General features: G+C 41.4%; 1 protein-coding gene across 4 annotated transcripts in view; it reads right to left on the bottom strand.

Annotated features, from left to right (window-relative positions):
- AOAH (acyloxyacyl hydrolase) overlaps positions 1 to 25,641 on the bottom strand; it is a 109,771-nt gene that overhangs the window by 70,596 nt on the left and 13,534 nt on the right. For all 4 annotated transcript variants that reach the window (XM_045005809.1, XM_045005811.1, XM_045005810.1 and 1 more), the window contains exons 3-6: positions 23,612 to 23,707; positions 19,120 to 19,186; positions 17,455 to 17,557; positions 6,473 to 6,532 (exon numbers count right to left, since the gene is read on the bottom strand). In XM_045005809.1, coding sequence (XP_044861744.1) covers positions 6,473 to 6,532; positions 17,455 to 17,557; positions 19,120 to 19,186; positions 23,612 to 23,707 — 326 coding nt within the window. The remainder of the gene's footprint in view (positions 1 to 6,472; positions 6,533 to 17,454; positions 17,558 to 19,119; positions 19,187 to 23,611; positions 23,708 to 25,641) is intronic.

Here is a 25,641-nt window from a genome sequence, read left to right as displayed (position 1 = left end):
GGGACTTTTCAGCTTGGAAAGGAGATGGCTAAGAGGAGATATGATTGAGGTCTATAAAATCATGACTGGTGTAGATAAAATAGATAAGGAAGTGTTGTTTACTATTTCTAATAACATAAGAACTAGGGGTCACCAAATGAAATTAATAGGCAGCAGGTTTAAAACAAATAGGAAGAAGTATTTCTTCACAGTCAACCTGTGGAACTCCTTGTCAAAGGATGTTCTGAAGGCCAAGACCATAACAGGGTTCAAAAAAGAACTAGATAAATTCATGGAGAATAGGTCCATCAATGGCTATTAGCCAGGATGGGCAGGAATGGTGTCCCTAGCCTCTGTTTGCCAGAAGCTGGGAATGAGCGACAGGGGATGGATCACTTGATTCCCTCTTCTGTTCATTCCCTCTGGGGCACCTGGCACTGGCCACTGTCGGAAGACAGGATACTGGGCTAGATGGACCTTTGGTCTGACCCAGTAGGGGCATTCTTATGTTCTTATTTAACAAAGAGAAGGTTAAGGGGTGACTTGATCATAGTCTGTAAGTATCCACATAGGGAATAAATATTTAATAATAGGCTCTTCAGCACAATCAAATGTCAGGAAATTGAAGCTAGATAAATTCAGAATGGACATAGGGCGTAAAATTTTAACAGTGAGGATAATTAACCATTGGAACAATTTACCAAGGGTCATGGTAGATTCTTCCTCACTGACAATTTTTAAATCAAGATTGGATGTTTTTCTAAAAGATACGCTCAAGAAATTATTTGGGAGAAGTTCTCTGGCGTGTATTATGCAGGAGGTCAGAGTAGCTTATCACAAATAGTTTGTTCTGGGCTTGGAATCTATGAATAGGTGTAAATATCACACAATAAAGGGATACTTTAACATGCTATACCACTTACAAAGCTGAGGTTTACACACACACACACAACACACATCCCAACTAACTTGTGTAATTGTTTTAAACAACTTTGGAGGTGTGGATATACTGTACTTAGTTTGGTAAAATAACCTTTGCACAAATATATCTGACTTTTTAAATGACTCCCCCCCTCATGTAAATCTAATCCAAATGAGGAATACAGAAGCAACAGGGATTGTAAAATATTTTTTAGCACCTTAAGCTTCACTCAAGCTGTCAGCTTTTCAGTTTCAGCCTAAGGGCAACATTAAACTCACCTCCATAAGGGGTGTAGCTACCAGCACTGGGAGCGTGGCTCCCAGCGCTGGCACACTGTCTACACTGGCGCTTTAAAGCGCTGAAACTTGCTGCGCTCAGGGGAGTGTTTTTTCACACCCTGAGCGAGAAAGTTGCAGCGCTGTAAAGTGCCAGTGTAAATAAGCCCTAAGTCACAATGTTCTGCAGTGTGCAAAAGCCTTTGATGTTAACACAGCCACATTTGAAGCCTCTTTGGAAAGAAAATCTGGTGCTTTAAATAAATTACAGTCAAATTTAAGTCCAAACTTCGCTGTAAGTAGAACAGAAACTCCCTCCCCCCTTTGGTTTGTCATTTTAAAACAGCTTCAAACTGAGGCCACATTAACTTCAAAGATTTCACATATACAGCAGACATCCCACCTTGGGCAGAAGCAGCTGAGGTGATGGTTGCATTGAAGACTTTGAAGACACAAAAAAGAGATTATAGCTAGTTCTTCTATGTGTATACAATAGGTCTCCTCCCCTTGCATAGCCCATGAGCAGGCTAGCTAACAACTGAAGTACTTTCACTCAGGGGACTGCAGGGATACTTTCATCTCTGTGTCCCTAGCGGGTAGAAGGAGATGGCTACACCCCCACAATCCCACCCCCAACATACACACACAGGCCCACAGTACAGGGTTGGTGAATTGAGGGGAGCAGACTGCACCATCATACAGCCTACACACACCCTGTGCACACAAGGGCACTCTCTCTGGCTCCCTTTGGGGAAATGCAGCTCCCCCTGCTCTCTATACAGGGCTGTGCTTAAAGAAACAGGGTATGATTTGAAATGATCTTCTATTCAGACATTTTTTTAGTTGCTCAGGCAATTTTCTGACAAATCTGCCTGTCTGCTGGGTCAGCTGCCATTTTGGGAAGCACACTGGATGCAGCATTTTACAGAGACCACACACACACACACACTGTGCTCTCTGAAGAGTGATCTTACCTTTTGTTTTCTTCTTTGTTGTTACCCTTAATCTAAAATAAAACTTGATCAGACTGAAAGTGTATGGTTGCATTTTTTCGTATGGAAAGTCAAAAAAGATAATTAAATGCTTGGAAATTATATTAATTTTAATTAATTTGTAGCTTTAAAATATGTTTCAATAAGGATAACTGTGAGGTAATTGCTAGAAGTGTGCTAGGATTAACTACAGGATGGGCCTAACCAATTTATTAAAAAAATTATTTTAATGCAATTTTTATATGGGATCATGTAGTTGTCTGTGTTAAACAATTCATGCTCATTATTCATTGAGCAGTGAATGAGAGAACTAGTATTTTGAGGAATAACTGACAGATTGTTCATCCTGTCTCAGGGCCATCATCTGCCTAGTCCTGTTGTGATAAATGAGCCTATAAATTTACCCTAATTGTGAGCTCAACTGTGAAAAGTGAGTGAAAATTCATAAAAGGTCACAATAACCTGTAACACCAAAACGTTGATGGGAAAAGGTCCAAACAGGAGACAGAAAGAATGAATGAATTCAAACAAAAAGGTCAACTGGTATAACTCATGGAAACAAAGAGACATGGGACCGAAAAATCAATGGACCAAAATTGGTGTGTCAGAAATTAGGCTTAATTGGTGAACAAAATGAGTGGGTGAACTGCTCTGCCCATCATTCCCTCTTGGCACCCTTAAAAGAAAAGACGATTTTGTGGGGAAAGGAAGAAGAATTTGTCCATTAACAGCTACTGACTGGGAGATGGGTGAACCAGCAGGAGCAAGCTTTACCATCATGGCTACCACCACCACCACTGTCTCCTGGGACCCAGTCACCACCGGGCTGTCTTCTTCCTAATCCTGAGATATGTCCTGACAAGACTAGGCCTGAGAGAGGGACCCAGATGACATCACCACCTCCACTGGCCGCAGCTAAATCCTGACAACCACCTGGGATGTGAGACTTTTTCACTCCCTTTCTCTTCAGTGTGTCCTTTTCCTTCCCCACCTTATTTCTTCTCATTCCTATCCCTCTCCTGGATCCTTCCATCTAATAAGAGGCTGGCTTAGCCCGCCAAGATTGCATATTTCACAATGCTATTGTAAGCCTGTGACCAGAGAGGCAGATAAAAACAATGCCCCACACAGCCCAATCCTGGCCCAAATTGCCAGGTTTTAGAGTGGCTGATAAGACTGTGTTCCATGCATGTGTTTCTCGAGCAGTGAGATTGCAAGAGAGAGTCAACACCAGAGACAGAAACTGTGTTTTCTATGTTTGCTGTTCTTTTCTCTCCCCTCTTGTGTATGTGTCTTGTTTTGTCTTTTAGGCAATGCGACTGGACTTTAACAGCAGCTGCAGCAACAATGGTTCCAGTCCCTCTCAACTAACCTTTTCTCTTCCCCCTGACCTCCCCCTCTTTAACATCATGTAAAAGACTGTCAAAAAATTCTCTCCAGCTAAAGGGAATGTGAGCAAGGGATGTTCTTAAAGTGAAAGTGAAAGCCTTGCTTAGCACTTTACATTTCAAATGCTTTAACTCTTTTCTTCTGTGTCTTTAATATAAGGTTAAAATGTTTTTTTCCCCAGGACACTAAGCAGGCTGAGGCCTCTGCATTACTGAACCCCAAACCTTATACAGTTTTACATTTCTCCAGCGATGGGAAAAAATAGAAACCTCATGCAATTTGGGAGGAAATATTTGACCATCAATAACATGATATTCAATGGAAAGTATAATGAGCATGGTCCTGTTGTTGCTGCTCCACATGAGCTGAAACCCTTATTTACAGTGTATTGTTTATTTCCTTGGCATCACAGCTTGGCAGTAGCCCAATGGCTAATTAGGAATCTCAATTTTCATTCCTGTGAGCAGCATCACAGTGAGGATTCAGGAAGAAACAATATCAATAATTTCTTCACAAAGAGCAAAAAATGTTTGTTCAGTAATCAAATGCCTGAAGAAAATTGGAAGCAAACTCCATGGCTTACTTGACTCATAAAACTGAAGGCATAGCTAGCCACCAGCAAAAAAGTTGCACTTCCTTTCGGGGCTATCAATTAGAGATGGGTGCAAGGCTCAAAATGTGAGGTTTCAAACTCTAGTGTTCAAGGCTGGTTGGAGCCAGACCTTTTGTTTGGTTCAACCCACCATAAACATGTTTGGATTTCAAAGAACCCCAAAATGCAGGGGTGTTCAGATCCAGGGATTTGGTTCAGGCCTATCTCTACTAGCCAGAGGTCTGCACATGCAGAAAAGGTTGGAGTGATGGTGGGTTAGGAAGAAAAGTGTAACTGAAACACACATTGACCAAACCAGACAGTCCCTACGTAAAAGGACAAATCAGACATCAGGAATGGTAACATACAAAAGCCAGTAGGTGAACACTTCAATCTCCCTGGACATTCTCTAACAGATTTAAAAGTAACTATTCTTGAACAAAAAAACTTCAGAAACAGACTTCAAAGAGGAGCAAAGAGTCCTGTGGCACCTTATAGACTAACAGACGTTTTGGAGCATGAGCTTTCATGGGTGCTTGCTTATATATACCTGCCCCTGGAAATTTCCATTACATGCATCCGACGAAGTGGGTATTCACCCACGAAAGCTCATGCTCCAAAACATCTGTTAGTCTATAAGGTGCCACAGGACTCTTTGCTGCTTTTACTGATCCAGACTAACACGGCTACCCCTCTAATACTAGACTTCAAAGAGAAACAGCAGAACTACAATTCATTTGCAAACTTGCCATCATTAATTTGGGCTTGAATAGGGACTGGGAGTGGCTGGCTCATTACAAAAGCAGCTTTGCCTCTCCTGGAATTAACACCTCCTCATCTATTATTGGGAGTGGACTACATCCATCCTGATTGAATTGGCCCTGTCAACACTGGTTCTCCACTTGTGAGGTAACTCCCTTCTCTTCATGTGTCATTATATAATGCCTGCATCTGTAACTTTCACTCCATGCATCTGAAGAAGTGAGGTGTTTTACCCACAAAAGCTTATGCCCAAATAAATCTGTTAGTCTTTAAAGTGCCACTGGACTCCTTGTTGATTTTGTGGATACAGACTAACACAGCTACCCCCTGATACTAAGCAGGGCTGGAGCAGCCACAGATCTGGAGACCCAGCTGGAGGAAGAGTCCTGGACAGAACTGAAGGGCTCTGGAAACTTCTGCTTCTGTAAAGAATCTAAATAGGATTTGAACCAAAACATCTGACATTTGGCTACTGAAGCAGACTTAGAACAAGGAGTAATGGTCTCAAGTTGCAGTGAGGGAGATTTAGGTTGGATATTAGTAAAAACTTTTTCACTAGGACGGTGGTGAAGCACTGGAATGGGTTACCTGGGGAGGTGGTGAAATCTCCTTCCTTAGAGGTTTTTAAGGTCAGGCTTGACAAAGCCCTGGCTGGGATGATTTAGTTGGGAACTGGTCCTGCTTTGAGCAGGGGGTAGGACTAGATGACCTCCTGAGGTCCCTTCCAACCCTGATATTCTATGACTTCTAAGCACTGCAGCATCATGGTGTTTTGTGTTTATTACCTGGATTCCTGTCATCCTTACACACACATGGAGGCCCTATAGGGTTCAATGAGGTTACCTGTGTGAGTGAGCACTATTCAACACGAGTGATGCTGGCAGCACTGGGTTGTGCATAAACAAACACAAACAACATCGTAATAAATAATAATGAGGCATAATGCAGCAGTAAACATTCAGATGAGGATCTGAATATGGGCACTGAGTCTGAGTTCAGGGAGCTTCTGAGTCCAGGGAGCTTTTTGAGCCATTATCAGGTTGGCAGGCTTAATAAAACTAATTAGAGCTCAGCAGGCTTTTATTCATATAATTCTAGCTTTTTTATTTCCCCCTCTCCTCTTTTTTAAAAAATGCTATGTATTAAGGATGGATGGATCATCAAAGAGTTAAACAAGCACCAGTGGTGTGCCAGTATGGTACTGCACCAGAGCTGATGTGTAAATCTGCTATACCTATTTACAGCTTGAGAGGATCTAGACTCTTACTTTTCATTACAGTTTTGATCTTGCTGGCTCTGTCTTTTATTTTCCCATACAGTCTCTCTGTATTTGTTTTGCATTCTGCTGTATTTTCCACCTATTTTTACACTAGATGTTCTCTTTGCTCCTTAATTCCTGTATTCAGTCTCACCTAACCACAGTGCAGAACCAATTAATACTAAAGTCTGAGTCAGCATTTCAAATTTATGAGGTTCAGTTTTGAAATTATGCAAATTGAGGCCACCTATCCCTAATAAATGCAGTCACAACATAAAATACCTTTTGACCCTTATTTCTTACCAGAATTTTGGAATTCCTGACAATCCTGTTTGCTTTCCTTACAGCCTTATTCAGCCCCATCTAAAACAGCAAGAGAAAAACAAAATATATCAATTTTGCATTACCTATATATTTTTCCCCAAATATTTTCTCTCTTTCTGTCATTAGTCATGGCACAAAAATGAAGGATGGATCTACAAATAAATCACTCACTACTTTTTATTGGACTAATAATCAATTATCTAATCACCATGTATGAAACTCCAGTTGCAAGAGTTCATTTATTTTGCTCCAGGGCACCATTTATTTTCTTAGATGAAGTCCAGCTCAGTTTAAGATTTGGGATTAATATCTTAGCCACGCTGTCTTAGTGACAGTGGACAAAATTCAACAACTCATACAGAAGTGCAATCTATTTGTTGGATTCAAGACGGCCAGAAATAGGATGTAAGGATGCAAGAACCACCCAGTCTCCAGAAAACAAGAGGTTAACTTCAGTTCAGATTTGCCATCTGTCATAGCTCTGTAGTGTTCTCTGGTTGAATGTGGCACTGCCAGTACTCTTTGCCTCAGTTTCCCTCCCAGAGGTCGATCTCTCCAGCTCTCCACACACTAATTTGTGCTGGAGATGTGGCTTAGCCCTAGGGTGACCAGAGGGCAAGTGTGAAAAATCGGGATGGGGGTGTAATAGGTGCCTATATAAGAAAAAGGCCCCCAAATTGGGACTGTCCCTATAAAATCAGGACATCTGGTCACCCTACTTAGCCCTCTGGCCAAGTCACAACGAACACAACCCCCTCTGGTATAACAAAGTTGAAACTAAAAAGTCTCCACCGAACAAAAAGGTCCCTCTTCCCTTTGGGGATTCTCTTTAGCACACCCGCGGGGCCCTGTTCCCAGCCTGTTTCTAGGCTCGATGCCTCGTGTCCTTCCTGGCTCTGGTATAGAGCTCTGGGTCCCCAGGCTGGCTCCCCTGGAATCCTTTTCCTTACAGACCCTGGCTCAGGGCTTTAGACAGGAGCCTGTGGTTCCAACTCATGGGATCTCTCTTCCACCAAGTCTCCTTCCCTTTCCCTCTGCCTCCCCCTTCCAGAGAACTTCCCACTTCTTCTCCCCTTATTCTCAGGGAACAGGTGGGGAGAGTCTCAGGTCTCAGATCTGCTCTCTCTCTCTTGCCCTTAGGCCTGATTCACCCAGACTCTCCTTCTTTGGGTCTCTTGCCCTGCTCTTCCTACTCTGGTCCCAAGTGCCCTCTTTAAATCCCTCTTAATTGGCCAAATTGGAGTGTGCTGATAAAGTACAGGTACACCGGCCCTGCTCCCTCTAAAGGCCCAGTGTCACCCTGTGACACAATCCACTTGCACATTTCTGTGGGTGTCCAAAAGGCAGTCAATTTACTTACACAGGGAGGTATAGCAGAGCAGAGGGACAGATTGGCCAAAAAGAGGGCATGTCAAGGAGAAAAGCCTCTCCTGCATTTGTACAAGTGGGTCAAATGAAAGTACACTAATATCCCTGACACTTGGCAGCAGCACACAAAACCCACATAGCCACCCCCAATTGCAGTGGAAGTGTCACTCTTTGGAACAAGAAATATTACTAGGCCATCTATCCAACCAGTCCCATTCACAAGGGAATTCACATGCATCAGGCACCATGAACATGAATGACAGCAGTAATACAGAGACCTGCTCATATGGCAGTAGGAGGTAATCTGTGCCATGCTCTCTGAAGGTCAAATCCACATCAACCACTGGCTCTCACAGCCAGGATCTGCCAAATATTCAAGCAATACTATTAGGACACAGCGGGCAGTCTGGATACAAAAGGAAACAGCAAGAGGTCTAGTTTTTATCAATGTCTAGGTTCTTATCAGCAGCTTCACTAATCTGTAACACCTGCTGTGTGTAGTGTGTCACAGAAATCTGTGACTAGGCATCTGCAAGGTACATTGTGAAGCAAACCTGGCTTGTCAGACCTCCACTCTGACAGTACACTTGGGACTACACCTAATATTAGGGCTTGATACTGAAAGTCACTGGGAGCTCATTGCATCTTTGGATCAGGCCCTTGTTTTGCTTGTTCAGCTTTGCAGAATCCAAAATCTGGTGTGCACCATTGACCACAACTAATTTACACCTGTGGTTTCATTTCACACTTATTTTGTGCCTCCCTTATAGAATTTGTCCAGATGTGTTTTCTTATTTTGGTTACATTGCGCCAAAATCTTCAGTCCAGACAGACTGGCCTGAGAAAAGTGCAGAAGGAAGTGGGTAGTGGAGCAGCTGAGAAGCCACTCTCACTGCACAAAAATACTCTGGCCTCAGACAGTAGATCTTTCAGCCCCGTCCCCAGCCCTTGCATGAATGCTGAAGCACAGAGAGCCACTATGGAGTAGACCTCTGCACCATACTGTGGTGTGAAGCCCCCCACAACCTCTGGGAATTCTTTTCGAATCCTTGTACAGAAGAACCACACTGGTTCCTTTGCCAAAAGACCCTTCACTGTCGAGGAGGTGCAGGAGCCTCCCTTAGTTACACTCGGATATCCCTACTAATTGTGTTGACTGGGGTGTAATTGAGAATAGAATCTATGCCACAGTTGGGGAATTGTTCTCCCCTCTATTGTAAACAATATAAATCCAATTTATGCAGGATACTGAGGAGAGGGTATCTCCGTTGGCGAATGGCAGTGTACTCTGGGACATATTTATACTCTCTTTCCTTTATGTATGAAAATGTTATTTTTTTACCCATTAAAATGTCAATACATTAAAAAGTTTCAGTAGCGGGAAAAGGGTAGCTATATTGATGTGAGAAAGATCTTGCTTGCAGGACAGGGCCCAGAATTTAAGACAAATTTGTGAACTTTCATAAGAGCAACATCTTAATACCCACCCTTTGTACAACTTACTTTTTAAATAATACTCTTCCACAACAGTTACAATGAATCCCATGTGTTGTTCTGCTTTTATTAGGCCATCTTTGATAACCAGTCATATCAGTTAGGGGCACATTCTCCTGATTCCCTCAGCCTTTGTCATTCACGTTTGGAATGAAAGAGCTGAGAATATGCCCCACTAACCTTGCTGTGGAAGGAATCCCTGCCTTCTTTCTGTGAATTGTAAGAATCAGTGAACTAAGAAATCAATTAATGTTGAACAGTTTTCAAACTGAAAGGAAAATTATACTATCAGATCACAACTGTGTGAGTGCTTTGCTGCTGATCAAAATGGTTAGTCAGGACAAACTGCTCCTTTTGACTATGACCTATCAATCCCTCTTACAATCCACCATAAGAACATAATTGCTAGCTTTAAATCCACTACGCTTGAAGGCTCAGTAGAAAAGTTCAATGCAAGTTTATATTTATCTGGATGAAGTTATAGAAATCCAGTGTGGGGAAAAGCATCCTTTGCCAAGCGGCAGATTTAAAACATTAGAAAAAACAAGTGATGTTGCCATACTGAGTGGCTGGGATGCCAGATTGGATTTTTAAGCAGCATACATTTGCATTTCAAGAAACCATCATCAACATTTTTGCTGGAGATAAAATTCAGCTTGTCATTATACTTGATGTAGATACTGATCAAAGCAAAATTAATTAACTCAGAAATTTAAGGGTCAAAAATAAAAGGCAAACTATATGAGGAATAATAAAGTATCAGAATAACTATCAGAAGAGTCTCTCTCAAGCAAAGGTTGTTCTTTGTGTAGATTTTTATATGCAACATTATTCTGCCTACAGATTGAGCACTGTGGTGCTTTTATTCTAAGACAATCTTTAAAAAATATTGGTTTGTAGCATATAACAAGTACACAAGAGGTGCCAATAAGGAGCCAAGATAATGTTGCCCAGTTTCTTCCCATTGGCCAAATTCTGTCCTCAAATACATACATGCATCTCCCATTTGCAATAGTTATTTTGAATAAATATTGCCACTAGAATGCACCCAATTTTTTCCAGCAGATTTCGGCCTGTTAATCCCCTGACCCTCATTTTATATGGGAAAAACTGTCTTTCCACAAGATGCTAAATCCAGTTGTCCTCTGTCTACTCTGATTATGGAAGTTACTGCAGCCTTGTGTGTGGTGGGGAAGCGGGGGGAGTCGAGGATAGGCTCCATGTTTATGGAGGTGGTAAGAGTTTCTTTTGGAGGAGACTGTGGTTTTGTGTTCTCTGGATTAAAGGTTTTGTGTCACTTTTTTGTAAAAGCAGAGGATTGCCATGGTGTCCTTTTCTTTTCTTGCCCTATGCACTGTTGCCGTATTATGTAGCATGCCGTATGCCAGTCGCCTTCCTAAGTACCGCCCTCTCACCCGAGAAGAGTCTGCACGTCAGTGTGACTGTATGTCCAATATTTGTGAAGTGCTTTGGGATTCTGCTTGAGGGAAGCTGCTGTGTACATATTATATACACACACACACACATATATATACACACGTATACATATATATGTGTGTGTGTGTGTGTGTGCGCGCATGTGTGCTCTTTGCTAACTCCACACTTATGGTAGTAATGACAGGTATCAACAAAAGTGGAGAACCACCTGGGGACTGAACTACTTTGTTCTTTGTGGTTTTTGCGTTTCATTTATTTCCAACAAGTTGTAGCTAAGTGAGGTGGAGTGGGAATGAGTTACTGCTCAAACTGTGCACTCTCTGTTAGGCTTCACCCAGAGTTCAGAGGCATTCAGATCAAGGGGCTTGGATCAGTCCCACCCCTAACTATAACAATTCACACTCACACCTGAGGAGACAGTGTGGTTCTCAAAGATGGATAAGAGTAAAGAAGATTTTGTGGGGCATTTTTGTGTTTTGCTCTGTGTTTAATATTTGCTTCTTTCATATACATTTGATTTCCTCTTATCATGTCAAGTCTGAAACTCTGAGAACTTGCCACAAACTGAGTGAGAATGTCCTCGCCAGAAGCTAGGATACACACATAAAAGTTCTCTCTCCACTTGAGTGATTTGTATTCCTAGTGATTTGGGTAGTCTGGATAACTGAATCAGGTACAATCCAGAATTTCTCTGGCAGACAGAAGCAGGGTGCACACAAGTGTCTGAGGTTGCCTGAAACAATCAAACACTACAGCTTGCAGAGTAACCTGTTTCCATTCATTTCTTTGTTCTTATCTATCCTTTGCATCAGGTCCCTGTTTCACTTACGTCTCAACATGCCAATGGGCCACAGAGTTTCCGTTCCAATACAAATGACAGGCTACGTTGTTGATCTCATTCACCTGGCAAAAAATTCTGTTAAGTCAGAATCACTTAACTCCCTTCAATATTATTGAGATTTCTGGCAAATCAATCTGTGTCACTTAGAGAAGGAGTAATAATTATAGTATTCAGATCAGAAGTGAGGTGCCAGGTCTACTCTAGGAACTTTTTTTGGTACAATAATGTCAATTAGGGATGTGATTTTTTTTTGCAACATTTCTATACTGGCAAAAGTCCTAGTGTAAATACTATTATACCGGCATAAAAGTGCATTTGATAGAACAGCTTATTTCGCTGGGGGAATTGGTACTAGCTATACCATCAAAAGCACTTTTATGCTAGTATAACTTGCATCTACAAGAGGAAGGTTTCTGGTACAGCTAAACTGGCAAACCTTTTCTAGTATTGCTTATACTTAATTCTCAAAGACCAAGAACGCTGACAAGCTATGCTGGATAAAGACACTAAGCTGCAGTGGATGCAGACATGAAACATTTTAAAAGCAGTGCTGGAAAGCAGACAAAGAGTCCCTCACAACATACTACTAAGCTCTAATTTACACCATCACCTGGTTCCTAAGTATGTAAGTTGTATGAACTTAGAATGGCTAACCCATCAGTAAGTGGGTGTAGATAAGTCTACACCACAGCTTGCGTATTTCCTCCAACTTTGATCCACATTGCTTTCACCAAGTCAAAAGAGAATAATGGATACCAGATCCTAAGAGCCCATTCTCCTCACAGGCCTCACAAGACAGATTTGCTACAGGGCTGCTAAAGTATTCTCTGAAGTGAACAACAATGAATGCATGGGCATGGAATCCTCTTGTTTTCACAGTATATAACAGGTGTAGGCAACCTATGGCACAGGTGCCGAAGGCGGCACGCAAGATGTTTTTCAGTGGCACTCACACTGCCTGGGTCCTAGTCACCAGCCCGGGGGGCTCTGCATTTTAATTTAATTTTAAATGAAGCTTCTTAAACATTTTTAAAACCTTATTTACTTTACATACAACAATCGTTTAGTTATATATTATAGACTTATAGAAAGAGACCTTCTGAAAATGTCAAAATGTATTACTGGCATGCGAAACCTTAAATTAGAGTGAATAAATGAAGACTTGGCACACCACTTCTGAAAGGCTGCCGACCCCTGGTATATAAACAAGATAAGGAGATAGGCTGAGATTTCCAAAAGCCAGCACGGGACTTTAGACAGCCATTTCCTATTTTAATAGGGACTCAGTGTCAAAATCCCTTGAGCAGCTTTGAAAAGCATGCCACCTTCCCCTTCCCTCTCCCCCAGTTCCACTACATAGAGCTGATAGGTAGTCCCCCTGCACAATCACTCCGTGGCCATCCACCCACACAGAGTTGGTTCCACTGTTCTGAGACATTCTACAGCTCCTGCTCTGCTAAGTGAATTTCACGCTTCATGAAGAGAGCAGTATTTTTAATCATAATTATCTGAGTCTCCTATAATAATCAGGAAGCATTAATGGCTACAGGAGGGTTAGCACAAAATTTAATTTATGTTCATTTGTTAGAACAGTGAGTCTTATTTGTGGAGCACATTTGCCCTTGGTACAGCAACATGTTCATTTATAAACATCAACATGACCAAAAATGAAAATTACTGATTGAAAAAACTGTTAAACATCAAAATGCCATTAATATTTGTTGTCATAAAGATAATTAAAAACAAAAATTATGCTGTCCTATAAAGAAAAGCAACTACATATTTATTGCATTTGCTTTGCCAGTACAAATATTGCACTAACCCTGGGGAAGCGTGCATCCAAATGCATAAATGATGTACCTGAAAGTCAGTAGAGTTGAACGAAACAGTCATTAGTATTAAAATCTTGTTCAAACACTTGGCAGGGAACTTAGCCAACATTTGCACACTCATATAACTGAAATGATCAATCAAACTACAAACTGAAGGAGCAAATGTGAGGTAAACTGGGTTTTATGCATCTGGGTCCCTGACTGCATATTAAAGTTTTCACCCACAATTCGTCTTTAAGCAGTGTTATTTGTCACAGAATTACCGTGGGCAATTTATCAGCCATTAGAGCATGGTTTCTAAATGAAACACCTTCCCCTCCGCCATTCGGTAGTTTCTTGGAGCAAGCAAATAGTTAAAGATTCAGGGGAAAAGTTCAGGAGGAAAAACCTATTTGTTAATTCATCTGCCTGGCTGGTGATGAGAGACAAATGAAGCCTGTCAGAAAGAGTAATAAGCAAACACTGATGAGCTGGAGAGGATTTGCTTGAGCCCCAAAATAACACTGGGTTGGGCCACATCTTGACTTTTAAGAAAAGTTTCCAGCCATTTTGTTTGATGATTTATTCTGAAAAATGTAATCTATGTGAACAGCTCTCTAGGGCTGGAAGAGGCAGGCAGAAGGGTTCCACTTCTGCTGGGAGACTGCTGGGGGTGAACCAAATACCAAATATGCAGACACACAGGATGAAGTCTTGGCCTTATTGAAGTCAATGGGAGGATAGTTATTGACTTCAATGGGTCAGATTTCATCCCCACACACTTATTTATACAAAAAGTCAGTTAAATTTGGGCGTATCCCAAAATCACCTTAATAACCCCTCCCAGAGTTCTTAGGCTGACTCTCTGCATAGCAGTGTGAAAATGGTGGACAGGAATAAATTATTTTAGGTGGAAGGAGTGGCAAAATATACTGTGGCCATCTTGGTTTGTGAACATTTTTTAGCCTTCTCTGAGGCTGGAACTAACCCCACTGCTGATGGCTCAGCAACAGAATTAAAGCCAACTTGCTTCTTATGGACTTGATTCAAAGCCCACTGAAGCCAATAGAAAGGCTGCGATTGACTTCAGTGGGCATTGGATCAGAGACCACGCACAACATATTATTCAGATTTAGATTTCTTTGAATTCTGTCCAAGGTTCTATAGTTTTTAAAAAATGGCTGCCTAAATATATGGATTGATTTTCAAATGTGCTGAGCAACCCAATATATCTCACAGATGACAATGGAACATGGGGCATGCTTACAGGGCTGCCCAGAGAGGGGGCCAAATGGGGCAATTTGCCCCAGGCCCCGGGCCCCGCAGGGGCCCCCAGCCCTGCATCCACCTTCCCCCATCCCCCGGCGCCTCAGCACGCCGCGTCAGGAGCGGCCCTGGACAGCGCTGCAGTGGCAGGACCTGAGCTCCTCTCACTGAGTCAGAGCCGCGTGGTAAGGGGGTGGGGCTGTGAGCTCCGGTGCCACCGGAACCACGCCGCTGCAGTGCTGTCCAGGGGACAGGGCAGCTCCTGGACGCGGCACGCTGAGGCTCCGAGAGAGGGGATAGGCGGCGGTAACCCAGGAGCGGCGCTGGACAGCGCTGCTGGGGGCAGTCAGGGGACAGGGATGGGGGGTTGGATTGTGGGTGTTCCAGGGGTCTGTCAGGACTCAGCGGGGTGGGGGTGGATGGGGTTGGGGCAGTCAGGGGACAGGAAGGCTGGTGGGGGCTGGTTGGGGGGGCAGCGAGGGGACAAGGAGCAGGATGGGTCGGGGATTCTGAGGGGGCACTCAGGGGGCAGGAAGTGGGTGGGGGTCAGATAGGGGGCAGGGCCAGGCTGTTTGGGGAGGCACAGCCTTCCCTACCCAAATGCTCATTCAGCAGTTTGAGGCTTGCAGACAGCTATTTAACACAAAGACCCAAGCTGTTATCTTTTTCCTTAGGACTACCATCCCTTTCACTTCTCAAATGCCAAATTATAGTCTACATTTAATTTCAGTGCCATAGGGAGATTCATGTCAGGGGAGGGTAGCTTCATTAAAATTAGCAACTTTAGATTAACAGTGATAGAGCCAAGAGAGCCATGGGGGAGGGATCACATGAGAAGAGCAATATCCTATACCACCTACCTCCTTCCCAACCCTACCAAGGGAGACCCCCGTCCCCTGCATTCCCCGAGGCTCCAGAGGGGTTAATTCAGTGGTTCTCAAACTTTTGTACTGGTGACCTCTTTCACATAACAAACCTCTGAGTGTGACCCTCCCTTATAAATCAAAAACACTTTTTTATATATTTAACACTATTATAAATGCTGGAGGCAAAGCGGGGTTTGAGGTGGAGGCTGACAGCTTGCGACCCCCAGTAATAACCTTGTGACCCCGTGAGGGGTCCCAACCCCCCAGTTTGAGAACCCCTGGGTTAATTTAATTTTAGCACCCTGTGACCATTCACACGCATGTGCTATTTTGAGCATTTCAGTTTTCACAACATAGGCTCATCCCAGATTCTGGAACAAGCTCAAATGCTCAGTTCATGGAGAATGAACATAAGCTATACTAAAGACAAACCTACGGTAACCGTCTCCAGTTTGTGAGGGACACCATGGAGCCAGTCTCTAGGAAACAGATAAATTCATGGAGGTTAAGTCCATTAATAGCTGTTAGCCAGGATGGGTAAGGAATGGTGTCCCTAGCCTCTGTTTGTCAGAGGGTGGAGATGGATGGCAGGAGAGAGATCACTTGATCATTACCTGTTAGGTTCACTCCCTCTGGGGCACTTGGCATTGGCCACTGTTGGTAGACAGGATACTGGGCTGGATGGACCTTTGGTCTGACCTAATATGGCCATTCTTATGTTCTTATGTTCTAAGCTAAATGAACCCAAAGTTATGGAGACAGATATGAGTCAAGGAAGCCAGCAGAGTATCAGAAACCTGGAAAAATCTCTGTCCTGGATGGGCTCAGGCATCTGGTCACAAGCTGAGGTGGTTCAAAAGTTTTGGATTTTTTTTAAGCAGCATTTTTTTATTGTTTCTTTAAACAATCAAACACAGCAAGCAGCAAATATTTGGCCACACACTTCTAAAACCCCAAACCACGTTCAGGTTTTGGCAGACTAATTTCAGCTTTAAAAAAACCACAACAAATTTTGAAGGAAAGCAGACATTGTCCGTGATTTTTTCTGCTTTTAAAAAAACACTAGTTTTTAATCCAAAAAAAGTTTTGACGGAAAATATTTGTCCAACCCTTTTAATGAGCTTTAATGCCTTTTAGCACTAGCTGATGCTGAGAACCAGTGATACCTTGTAAAGGTGACTTGAAAAGAAGTTTTCTCAAAACTGGGTTTGTGCCAAGATGTGGAAGGTTTTTAAATGTTTATTTTTCCCAGGGCCGCCCGGGTGGGGAGGGGGGAAGGGGGAGGGAGGGGCGGCAAATGGGACAATTTGCCCCAGGGCCACAGGGGACCCCATGAGAATATAGTATTCTATAGTATTGCAACTTTTTTTTATGGAAGGGGCCCCCAAAATTGCTTGCTGAATCCTCTGGACGGCCCTGCATGCTTATCACCTTCGAAAAATCAAACCATTTCTATTTAGGTGCTTAAATATGCATGTAAGTACCTAACTTTGGGCATCTAAGTTTGAAAGTTTGGGTTTGTGTATGTGTGTATTAGTTTTTACTTGAAAAACTGGATGTTTACTTATGGAACCCAGGAATTTTACTCATTCTAGGGCAAATGCACTCACAGACAATGGTGCAGGAGAATTTACCTCTAAGATTCCCACTGTGATAAATGGAGACTGATAACCATACATCTGGTACTACAGACAGCAGGATCACACATAGTATGCATGTACCCTTTATTCTACTGAAAGCTTTCTGGAACTGTCCACATTTAAAGTATTTCTGCTTGCAATTCAGTGCATCAAGATTGCAAACTTCTTTCTTTTTATTGTACAATTCAAGTTTAACAGACCTCTACACTGTAATTTCAGAAATCCAAGCATAACTTACCTTCGGAGGAGGAGGGTACAAATGACAAAATGGTTGTCCTGCATTCTGTTTACACAGCTTAATGGAATGGCATACCACATCAGCATTCAATTTATACTTTAACCTAAAGGGAAATGGTGCACAACAAAGACCATTAAGCTCTCCTGGGTATTAGGAAATATAAACTACTTCAATGGAAGGGTGAGTATCCAGAATACTAAGACTCTTAACTCATTTTATAATGGTCTTTAAGCTCAGCTCAGTGTAACTGCCTGAACATAATTATTTTCTGCCATTGCATTTTATTCAGCATTTAAAACCAGATTCCAGGGTGAAGAAGCCCTGAGCTTTACATACTGCCCCATAATCAAATATATTACAACTGTACTCATTTTCAAGCAACCATACACATGACAAAGTCTTAAAGGATAAAGTTAATCCAGATGCAATTTGGCTAGTACAAATTTTCAGTCCCTGACTCAACAAAAAAACTAGAAATCCTTTGAATCTCTAGTCAGATACAAGTACCAAGATTGTTTCCTTCTTTTGGGACAAACCTCTGGGTTTATAGAGAATTAAATCAAGATGTTTGATTACTGAACTACTTAGCTCTGTAGCATGGTTTCCAGGCTAGATTAAAAAAAAAACCCTAAGGAAGTAGAAAGTAAAGCAAACATTCATTTAATTAATCTGAGAATTTCCAAAGAGGAATAAATGATCTACTTTTATTTTTAAAGGAATTTAAATTAGTTTGTGGGTCTCCCAAGTGCTCAAATCAAGGTCAAGGGCTGGAAGCAAGTAGAGGATGACAGTTAGAAAGCCCATTAAGGTAAAAAAAGGAAGCTAGGGAATAAGAGATTAAAATATTATGACCCTTATATTATGATCTCCCACACACACCATTGGTTCAAGAACTTTCTTCCACAGCCAAATGGACTGAATTTCAAAAGGTAACAAAGACAGGTGGACCTGATTTGAGATTTACAGATGTAAAGGTCTATAAAAAGGCTTAGTAGTAGCAGCTGGCAATAGCATTTATTAATTCATTCAGGTACAGCTGTATGGAACCGGAGCATAGGTGGTCTGGCCTGGTGGGCACCGCCAGGCTGAGGTCTGCTCACCAGGAACAGTAGTTCCCAGGCAGAAGCTGGAGGAAGCACTAGCAAGCAGGTTCCATAAGCAAGAGTCAGGGTCAGAGTCAGACTGGACTAGGAGACAGGAGATCAAGCAAAATCTGGTGTTGCAGCAGGCCAAAGTCTATATGGTTGTCCAGACAACTTTCCTGGGGTTAAATAGACTGCTTGGCCAATCAGAAGTTCCTCAGGGTATCGTCACTCTGAGTCTTTTGGGTGACACTTCCGGTGGCGCCTATTCTTCATTGTGCTACCTGGCTGTGCCTCCGCCTGGCCTCCAGGCGTGCTGTGGGACTATCAGCCATCCCAGTCTCTGCAGACCCGGTTTTAGTCCCTGGGTCCTTACAACAGCTAACTTCAGTCTTTTGCCAAAACTACCTAATCAAGTGTCTCTCTGGAACACCATATATATAAAAGAGTTATACTCACTCTCATACTAATGGGACTTGAAGAGTGAACCTCCCACACTTCACACTGACAATACATCAGTACATTAAAAACCAAAACCAATCCTTCAAAACAAGCAAACTTTAGATGAAAAATTAGTACTTACAGTTTAATTAGTTCTGGTCCATAAAGCTCAGCTACCAAATAACAGATGCCTTGCAAGTTCAGTATTTCTGGAAAACATACATTTTTGAAACAATGGAACATAATTAAAGATAGCTTTACAAACTCATGAAACACAGCAGGATTTGCTTTATCAAGGTAAATCTCAGGTTATTTAAGAGAAAGGCATGTGCTCAGTCAGTGGTTTGAGCACATGACTCTGAACCAGAAAATTCTTCTAACCAAAGCTCTGACTCTTTGTGTGTCAGTAGGTGAGTCATACAGAACTACTGTGAGAATTAATGTTTAAGTGCATTAATGATGAATAGCATAATGTAAGTGCTAAGAATTATCATATTTATTATAGAGCATTTTCTAAGCAGTTTAAGGGCAAAGCACTTGTTATACTGTAGCTCAAAAAGAAAGCAAAACAGATAAATCAATGTTTTGATTTATGATGTATGAGTTCATATTACTGCTGGAATTACTTACTGTCTTCAAGTGTTTATGCAGGTAAAAAACTCATCTATTTAGTATAGAAATAATTTTGCAATGAATAACAGAAGGAGTAATTATACTTTGGCAAATAGCTATCGTGTTCCTTTTTCCTTCATCTTTCACATTACTAGGGCCTTTCTAAATACTGACTAAAACCTCATTCTTTTAAGTTGAATGAATAAGGATACACATCAAAATACAGTTTATAAAAAAAACTTTAGCAACATATTTAATGAAAAAGACAAGTGTTGCACTATCTTATTAGCCCTGAGGGAAAAAGGTGCACTGCTGTGAGAGAAACCTGAGTTTGAATCCAGTTACAATCTAATACTAGGGTCCGATCTTGTAGTTCTGTGGAGGAATGGGAGTATTTCCTGCATATAATTGGACTCAGGCCTGATTCAGCAAAGCACTTGAACATATTGTTAAATGCGTCTCCATTCAGTACAGCACTTAAGCATGTGCCTAACTTTAACCACATGCTTAAGAGCTGTGCTGAACAGGGATGTACTACTCAATTGGGACTGTTATGCCGATCAGTCTCCTGTATCTTGTAATCAACAACTGGATATCAGTTTTTGCTTATTAATAAGCAGTGAAGCACGACTCATAGCCAGACATTAAAATAAAGGTGCATTTACACAGGTATCTATATGGTAAACGTGGCAATATACAGAAGCAAGAATAAAGCCCACAACTCCTAGGACTCCAGAAAGTAGCTATGTCCAAGTCTCCAGTCACCTCCCCCTTAAACACTGTTCCCCAAACGCCTATGTATCTCTCTCCTGTCCGTCTTAATGTGTCCAAATAAACACTTAGGATCCACCAATCAAAGTAGCTATCCTTCCTCACCCAATCAGATTAATCAGAACCAACATCCAGCTGGAGTGGTCAATTCTGAGGTTCTTCCCCAGACAAAAAGTATTTCCTTCCAAAACACCGCTAGGTTTTAAGACAGCAGTGGATCTGACTCTCCTCTCACTCCCACCAGAGTAAATCAGGAATAATTCCACTGATGTGAACGGAGTGACACCAGTGTAAAACCTGCATAAGTGAAGCGAGAACCAGGCCCCAAAGGTTTAACAATGTAGCTGTGAGTGCATAAATTAAATACCCAACTATCTTTTCATGATAAGGTGTTGCTGATAGCTGCAGGAGCTACTGTAGCTTAAATATTTTATTTCAATCAAGTTATTAGCCTCATTTATTTGCCTCCTTTGCCACATAATTCTTTCAATTGGATTTTTATAATCAATCTGCTGGTTTAAAATGGGTCTCCTGACCAGAATTAGATTTTGCTATTACCCTCCTGAAACGGCACATGCAGTGGGTGGCAACAGTCCCATGTCTGCTCTCATCACTGATTAAAATACCCTTGGTAAAACTAGCCAGCAAGCCAGCTGGCTCTTTGAAGTGTCCTGTAAGAGAAAATAGCTGGCTTCCCCAACATCTCCCACGCTGGACAAAAGCTGACATCATCCTCTGATGTTTCCCATTGCGGAGACAAGCCAGCAGGTTTGTACAATGTCTCTTGCCCAAGAAGAGATAACTGGTTGGCTCAACCTCGCTAGCAGCTAGGAGGAGAGGTTGGTTTGGCTTGCCATCAACTCTAGAAAGTAGACATTGGGGAGCTGGCTAGCTAGAGCCATTTCTATGCACATAATTCCTTATGAGCATAAGAATCTCAGCATATAAATATCCAGTGGCATAACAAAAATAATGGCTGGCTCCAGGGGGAATAGCAATAACATAAAACTGCCCTAGGGTAAATATAGTCTTCTTGGATTGTACGTATTACATTCAACATTTGGCTTCAGGCAATATACCACAACCTCTGACCAATATTTTATATTTATGTCCTCAGAGTCAGTCAGTATTTGTACTTACACACATCTCCTGCTGTGCTGTATGCACACAGATACAAAGAGAAGAATACACAGAAGTCTTTTTTATCGAAACAAGCCTTGCTAGGGGAAAGAGGTTCAAGTAAAAAAATGTGTATTTTAAGAGAGTGAAGAATATTGACCTTAAAGGAAGTTAGATTAGGCCAACAGAAACCACAAGCTCCCTTTAGTTCCTCTAAAAACCTAATTGTTGTACATTAGTTTTGTTTTTGTTATTCACACTAGGCTCTTCAGGCATATATATATATATATAATAATAGAATTGCTCCTTCAGCTTAAATGGTACCTTTTTCCTCAACAGCTCTGCTCCCTGTGTGCATTCAAAATAATAAAAGTAAGTTGTTACTACTTTTTACTCTTGTTAGCTCTGCAGAGTCTATACATCTAGGAGAGAGATGGCTGGATTGCATTCTGGCTCATGCATCAGCCACAGAATTGTTAACTAATTTCTAGTCCCGGGTCAAACTTTTCCCTCAAGGAATAGCAATAGCTTCCACGTGTCTCAGTGAAGATAATGAGTTTGCACAGATGTAACTTGAAGGGATGAGGGGGTTATATACATACAGAGGAGGGCAGAATTTTGCCTGTAGAATTTTTACACTTGCAGTGATGTATAAACGAGAAAGAATGCAACTTGACCTTCAGAGTGGAGGGCAGGTTTACAGGTCTGGCAGTTAAAAATAAATTTCATCACTTGTACACTGAACAAATTTGAAATAGATTCACCATGTGAAAATAAACACGGAACCATAGTGTGTCATCTTTACAGAGCCTTTTTGGTTTTGTTTTTTTTAGAAGACAACCCTACTTTAACAGCAGTATTAGGGTTTACAATTGAAACTATCGTTATCTGCCTGTGATGTCAAAAATGAAAATATGTCTCATGGAACAGGAACTGACTGACCATCATTTGACTCAGTGAATGACCTCTAGCAAACCCTTCTCCACACCTTAGAAAGGATAGAATTATTATTCTACATGCATCCTCCATTACACTAGGGACTAAAGAGCAAGACATTAGTTTTTCAGAGATGGAATTACTAAAATACTGTATAAAAAACTCTTTAATGAAAAATCCTAAACTGGCTTTTTAAATTAATGATGTTAGAGACAGCATCAACTTTAGATTCATCGGTTCCAAGGCCAGAGGGGACCATTGTGATCCTCTGATCTGCCCTTCGGTACAGATCTTTTAGAAAAACATCCAATCTTGATTTAACAACTGTCAGTGATGGAGACTGTCATGACCCTTGAGGGGTAGCTCTCCTGCCTGCCTTTTGTGAACAGCACCTCTTCCCCTTCTCCCCTCAGCAGCACAGCACCTGCCTGATCTCATTCAGGCCTTGGCTGCCAATGCGAGGCAGCAGATTTGCAGGGCTAGATATGCCATCAGCATGCTGCGGATTGTGTTACTGTTGCACCAATGCAGCCCCTGGGTTATGTTTTGTATGGGGGAGTGAGGTACTGTTCCCTACGAGCACCATGGGATACATCTAGTCAATTTTAAAAAGTTACTTTAAAGTAATTGAATGTCTTACACCTGCCCTTCAGTCCCTCTGCCAGTTTTTGTGACTTTACAACAACAGTTTCCTATTTCTGAAAATGTTTTCATCTTCCCAGTTGCTATGTAAGGACTTGCACAAATGTAAGGGAAACTGACTGGATATACAGTGAAACTGACTATTCTTTAAGTGCTGACAAATATACAAAGTAAACAAACTGGGGGTATTATATGCAAGTATCTTTGGGGTGAAATTCTGGCTCCACTAAAGTCAGTGGGAGTTGTCACCGACTTTAATGAGCCACAATTTCACCCTTGATATCTTTCGCATACACTATTCGTAGATGGTGTAACAGTAGTGAGTAAAAAGCAACAAAGAGTCATGTGGCACCTTATAGACTAACCAATATATTGGAGCATAAGCTTTTTGCGGGTGAATATCCACTTCCTCAGACGCATGTCCAGACTAACACGGCTACCCCTCTGATACTTGATGCCAGTAGTGGGTAAAACATTTTCAGATTCAAGTGAATTTTTAATTAACAGTGAAATACAGTGGTACCAGCATAACATATGGTGTATTTGATATTTACCAGGTAGATAGTTGCAGAGTCTCTCTATTGCTTCTTTTGCTGTACAGTTGTGAAACATTGCAAGCTGTTCAATTACTGATACCACAAGCACACATCCTGCAAACAAGCAAAACAAAGAGATCACTATCTTATGCATATGACAAGATAAAATAGAGTGTCTATATAGCCAAGTGGACATGAACCATTGGGTGTATTGCTTTTTGAGATGTTCCATGGCTGATAATATTTCTGAACTCCGCCGCCCCCCCCCACACTATATTTCTAACTTTTAATAAAACAGTGCTACTTATCAAGCCAGAGGTTGGATGCAATTGGTAGATGAATGCACAAAACAACCTGAATTTTATATGTCCTATATAGATCTGGTCAAGACTCCCATCAAATCTGACATTCAAAATTTGTTTTAATTCTGAATCAGAAGAAAACCATACATTTCCTGGAACAAAAACTTTCTGAAAACAAAATTCATTCTAATAAAATCAAGATGTTTTGTTCCAAATGTTGATTTTTGTATGTTATATCATAACTGCATATAAAATAAATTTATAAAAAAACACGATGAAATAAAATATTAAAATGTTTCATTCTAATAATGTAGAAATGCTTTTTTATTAAAAAAATGTGAATTAAATTTTGTCAAAATCTACATGTTCCAGCAGAAAGTTAAGATTTTTACAAAATGGTATTTTCCAATAGAAAAATATTTTGTTAGAAATTTTTAACTAGCTGTTGCTACACTGGTGAGAAACACCGTACAAACAAACAATTTTCTAGGTTTGAGTCTTGTCCCTAGTGTGAACCCACCTGCACCTAAGAAACAAACTGAGGAAGGAAAAAAAATATTCTACAGATCCAATACTATTCCAACAGACAGTATTGTAATCAGCATCTTGGCACTCTGCACATAGCTGGCAATCACATGCCCATGGTTGATTCACAGTCACGTAACTGTTACATCTTCACAGCATGCACCTGGACAGAAATAGGTAAAGGCTGAAGGACAAAAAACTCCTGCATGACTGTAGATTAGATATCAACTACCGCAAATATAACACATCAAACAAAACACTCCCGTGACAACATGGCATAGTCCTGCACAGGATCTCTATAGGAGTCAATGGAGGTTCTACACACAGAGGACTTGAAAGAGCAGGCCCTGAGACAGCAAAATAAACATTTGCTAAGGCTGAAATATTTCCTAAATTCACCATGCTCCCTTTATGTGGTTATACATGGGTCATTTTCTGAGCTCTGGTAAGCACAGGGACTGCTCGTTGCTGCTCCAGCCCTGAGCAAGCGGGAACACAGCCTTGCCTCCACTGAACCAGACAGCAGAGCAAGGCTGGTGCACCAGGGGAATGGCAGAGAATGAGGGAAGAGGTTCTATTTAATCCCAACAGAACACATTTCATTCTCCTTGTGTGCAAGGGGCAGCACTGTACATTGGCCAAACCGGACAGTCTCTACGCAAAAGAATAAACAGACACAAGTCTGACATCAGGAATCATAACACTCAAAAACCAGTAGAACACTTCAACCTCTCTGGCCACTCAGTAACAGACCTCAAGGTGGCAATTTTGCAACAGAAAGACTTCAAAAACAGACTCCAACGAGAAACTGCTGAGCTTGAATTGATTTGCAAATTAGATACCATTAACTCTGGCTTGAATAGAGACTGGGAATGGCTGAGTCATTACACTACTTGAATCTATTTCCTTATGATAACTAGCCTTACACCTCTTGGTCAACTGTCTGTAATTGACCATCTTGATTATCACTAGAAAAGTTTTTTTCCTGCTGATAACAGGTCATCTTAATTAATTAGCCTCTTAGAGCTGGTATGGCATCTTCTCTGTATATATATATATATATATATATATATATACACACACTCTTCTTATATGTTCCATTCTATGCATCCGATGAAGTGGGCTGTAGCCCACGAAAGTTTATGCTCAAATAAATTTGTTAGTCTCTAAGGTGCCACAAGTATTCCTGTTCTTTTAAGATCTATTTGTTTCCAGCACCCC

Source organism: Mauremys mutica, chromosome 2, assembly GCF_020497125.1.
Source record: "Mauremys mutica isolate MM-2020 ecotype Southern chromosome 2, ASM2049712v1, whole genome shotgun sequence".
NCBI classification, from domain to species: domain Eukaryota; kingdom Metazoa; phylum Chordata; order Testudines; family Geoemydidae; genus Mauremys; species Mauremys mutica.
Note: the sequence above shows the minus strand (reverse complement) of the source record. Positions and strands in the feature narration are given on the sequence as shown.